Source organism: Otolemur garnettii, unplaced genomic scaffold, assembly GCF_000181295.1.
Source record: "Otolemur garnettii isolate 467f Iridium unplaced genomic scaffold, OtoGar3 scaffold00091, whole genome shotgun sequence".
NCBI classification, from domain to species: Eukaryota; Metazoa; Chordata; class Mammalia; order Primates; family Galagidae; genus Otolemur; species Otolemur garnettii.
Genome location: NW_003852486.1, coordinates 4,400,734 through 4,403,660, shown reverse-complemented (window position 1 = coordinate 4,403,660; position 2,927 = coordinate 4,400,734). Strand labels below are relative to the sequence as shown.

The 2,927-nt window shown below is 44.4% G+C and overlaps 1 protein-coding gene across 5 annotated transcripts in view; it reads right to left on the bottom strand.

Annotated features, from left to right (window-relative positions):
* The window catches only part of KHDC4 (KH domain containing 4, pre-mRNA splicing factor), a 20,390-nt gene that overhangs the window by 7,163 nt on the left and 10,300 nt on the right, over window positions 1–2,927 (bottom strand). For 3 of the 5 annotated variants that reach the window (XR_001161510.1, XM_003795273.1, XM_012808642.1), the window contains exons 9-10: window positions 1,507–1,564; window positions 1,023–1,276 (exon numbers count right to left, since the gene is read on the bottom strand). Coding sequence is in view for 3 of the 5 variants with exons in the window: in XM_003795273.1 (XP_003795321.1) it covers window positions 1,023–1,276; window positions 1,507–1,564 (312 nt within the window). In the remaining 2 variants the exon portion in view is untranslated. The remainder of the gene's footprint in view (window positions 1–1,022; window positions 1,277–1,506; window positions 1,565–2,927) is intronic. The other 2 variants (XR_002774680.1, XM_012808643.1) reach the window with 2 other exon arrangements.

The following is a 2,927-nucleotide window of genomic DNA, read 5'->3' as shown; positions in this document are numbered from 1 at the left end:
GATTCTCTTGCCTCAGCCTCCCAAGTAGCTGGGACTACAGGCGCCCACCACAATGCCCAGCTATTTTCTGCTGCAGTTGTCATTGTTTCGCTGACCCAGGCCACATCTGAACCCACCACCCTTGGTGTATGTGTTGGCACCATAACCACTATGTTATGGGTACCAAGCTAACATACCAGCATTCTTAACCCTTACGTTTGGAAAGATCACCCATCTCTTAGTGCAGGAACACATGTATGAGGCATTATGTTTCCTCCCAGGTCAGGCCTGCTCAGACTCAGTCACTGGGAGGTGTGCTGGAGGCAGCTTCCCTAAGGACTCTCCCAACACTTTAAAAGCCACAATATGGGCTTGGCGCCTGTAGCTCAAGTGGCTAAGGTGCCAGCCCCATACACCTTAAGGTGGCGGGTTCGAATCCAGCCCAGGCCCGCCAAACAACAATGATGGTTGCAACCAAAAAAAATAGCCAGGCGCTGTGGAGGGTGCCTGTGGTCCCAGCTACTTGGGAGACTGAGGCAGGAGACTCGCTTGAGCCCAGGAGTTGGATGCTGCTGTGAGCTGTGATGCCATAGCACTCTACCCAGGGGATCAGCTTGAGGCTCTGTTTCAAAAAAAAAAGCCACAATATGGCAAAATGATTGTGGCCTGTCACCTAAATAAAGTTCTATTGGAGTACAGATATGCTCTGTCTGTCAGGTATCAATAGTTGCTTTTGCACTACAACAGAGTGGAGTGGTTGTGACAGAGACCACGTGGCCCCCAAAGCCTAAAATATTTAGCGTCTGGCCCTTTATATTAAGTCTGCCAACCATCTCTGCCTTAAACAACTATGTGATGGCAAGCCTTGTGAAACAGCATACACACAAGTACACACTACTTATTCTGGTCAGCTGGTGGGGGGAACGCAGTGGATGGTTATGATCAAAGTACTACAGAGTACATCATTTATTTCTGGATGAGCACAATTCCCTCCCCAGTCACCCTAAACTCAGTGATACCATGTGCATGCCCAGCCACCCTACCTGTCCAGTGCTAGCTGGAGGCTGCACTTGTGTTATCGGGTATTGTGTTGGCACAGGTGGGACTCCAGTAGGTAATGCTGGCAAGACTCCAGGTGCCAGTGAAACAGCTGGTGGCACTATGCTTGGTACTCCATAGGGAGGTTGAACTGGCTGCTGAGGAGGGGGAACAACAGGGTAACCAGACTGATAGCCATTGGATGGATAATATGGTGGTTGAGGAGGGACACTACTTATAGCAGAGGGTTGTGTATAGCCTGAGGGGGGAAGAAAAAAAGTGTTTAATCAGCTGCAGCAGAATGAGACATTTTAGCTGAATCTTAAAACATAATATCTAGGGAAGAATAATACTGAGGCATGAATGCTTTCCAAATTACCATAAGCTGAAGGCAACACTAATATTGCCCTGCAGTGTAGCCTCAAGTACTGTAGTTACACACAAATATCACTAACAAAAAATTTCTTAAATACTTCAAGATGTACACACCTGGTAAAGGTACAGCAGAATTAATTTGATTCACAAATCTAGAGTATTCAGCATGAACCTGAAAGACAAGGGAAAGCAAATTAATATGGGATGGTCCCAACTGATTCTGCATTTATAAAGGTCTAGGTCTGATTATATAATTCTAGGACCAAAGCAAATAGGAATTAAAATATTACCATTGATGTTCTAATCAAATTTAAACTTATTTGGGGGTATAAAATCATTCAGAAAGCCACAGAAATTTAATTAGGATATTTAAGCTGTTAGTATATGTCCTTTAGGAGCTAATAGTTTAATAAGGGTTAAGTACTTTCTCTCCACCTCTTCTTCACTATAAGCATCCTACTAGTAAGTCAGTACTTGGTAACTTCAAGTACAAACAATGAAGAAGATGAGAAATGGTGAAGGATATTATCTGGTACAGGGGTTGGCAAATCAGGTTATAGGCACAAAAGAAAACATCAGCCTCTCAATAAGGTACCCTAAAATACCAAAACACACTAGATTGAACATTTTCAACCCCAAACCTGATTTCCTTTAACTGGTACAAAAATAATCCTATGGTTTAACTTTTGGTTATTTGTTTATAGATTTAAAAGAATGGGAAACAAAATAAGCAATTATCCCCCAAAGAACTACTAATTGCTTATAAATTAGGCTAGGCCTGGTGGCTCACACTTGCAATCGCTCCCAACCTTTGCCTTGTAGGAAGACTTGTGGGAGGCCAAGGCAGGTAGATTGCCTGAGCTCAGGAGTTTGAGACCAGCCTAGGAAGAAAGAGTAAGACCTGGCTCGGTGCCTGTAGCTCAGTGAGCAGGGCACCAGCCACATACACCAAAGCTAGTGGGTTTGAGCCTGCTAAACAGCAATGACAACTGCAACAACAACAACAAAAAGGTAGGCATTGTGGCAGGTGCCTATAGTCTCAGCTACTTGGGAGGCTGAGGCAAGAGAATCGCTTAAGCCCAAGAGTTTGAGGTTGCTGTGAGCTGTGATGCCATGGCATTCTATGGAGGGCAACATATCGAGACTCTGTCTCAAAAAAATAAATAAATAAATAAGCAAGACCCGTTCTCTAATCAAAAGCCATTGTGATGGGCACTTGCAGACCTAGCTACTTAGGAGGCTAAGGCAACAGGATTGCTCAAGACCAGCATCTGACGTTGTTGTGAGCTAGAATATCACAGGAGGTCCTCTATCCAGTGTGACAGGTGAGACTCTGTCTCAAAAAAGAAAAGAACAATAGTTGGGCTTTGTGATGGGCGCCTGTAGTCCCAGCTACTCGGGAGACTGAGGCAAGAGAATCGCCTAAGCCCAGGAGTTGGAGGTTGCTGTGAGCTGTGATACCACAGTACTCTACCAAGGATAACAAAGTGAGACTTTCTCTCTTAAAAAAAAAGTCAAAGAATGCCAAGTCAACA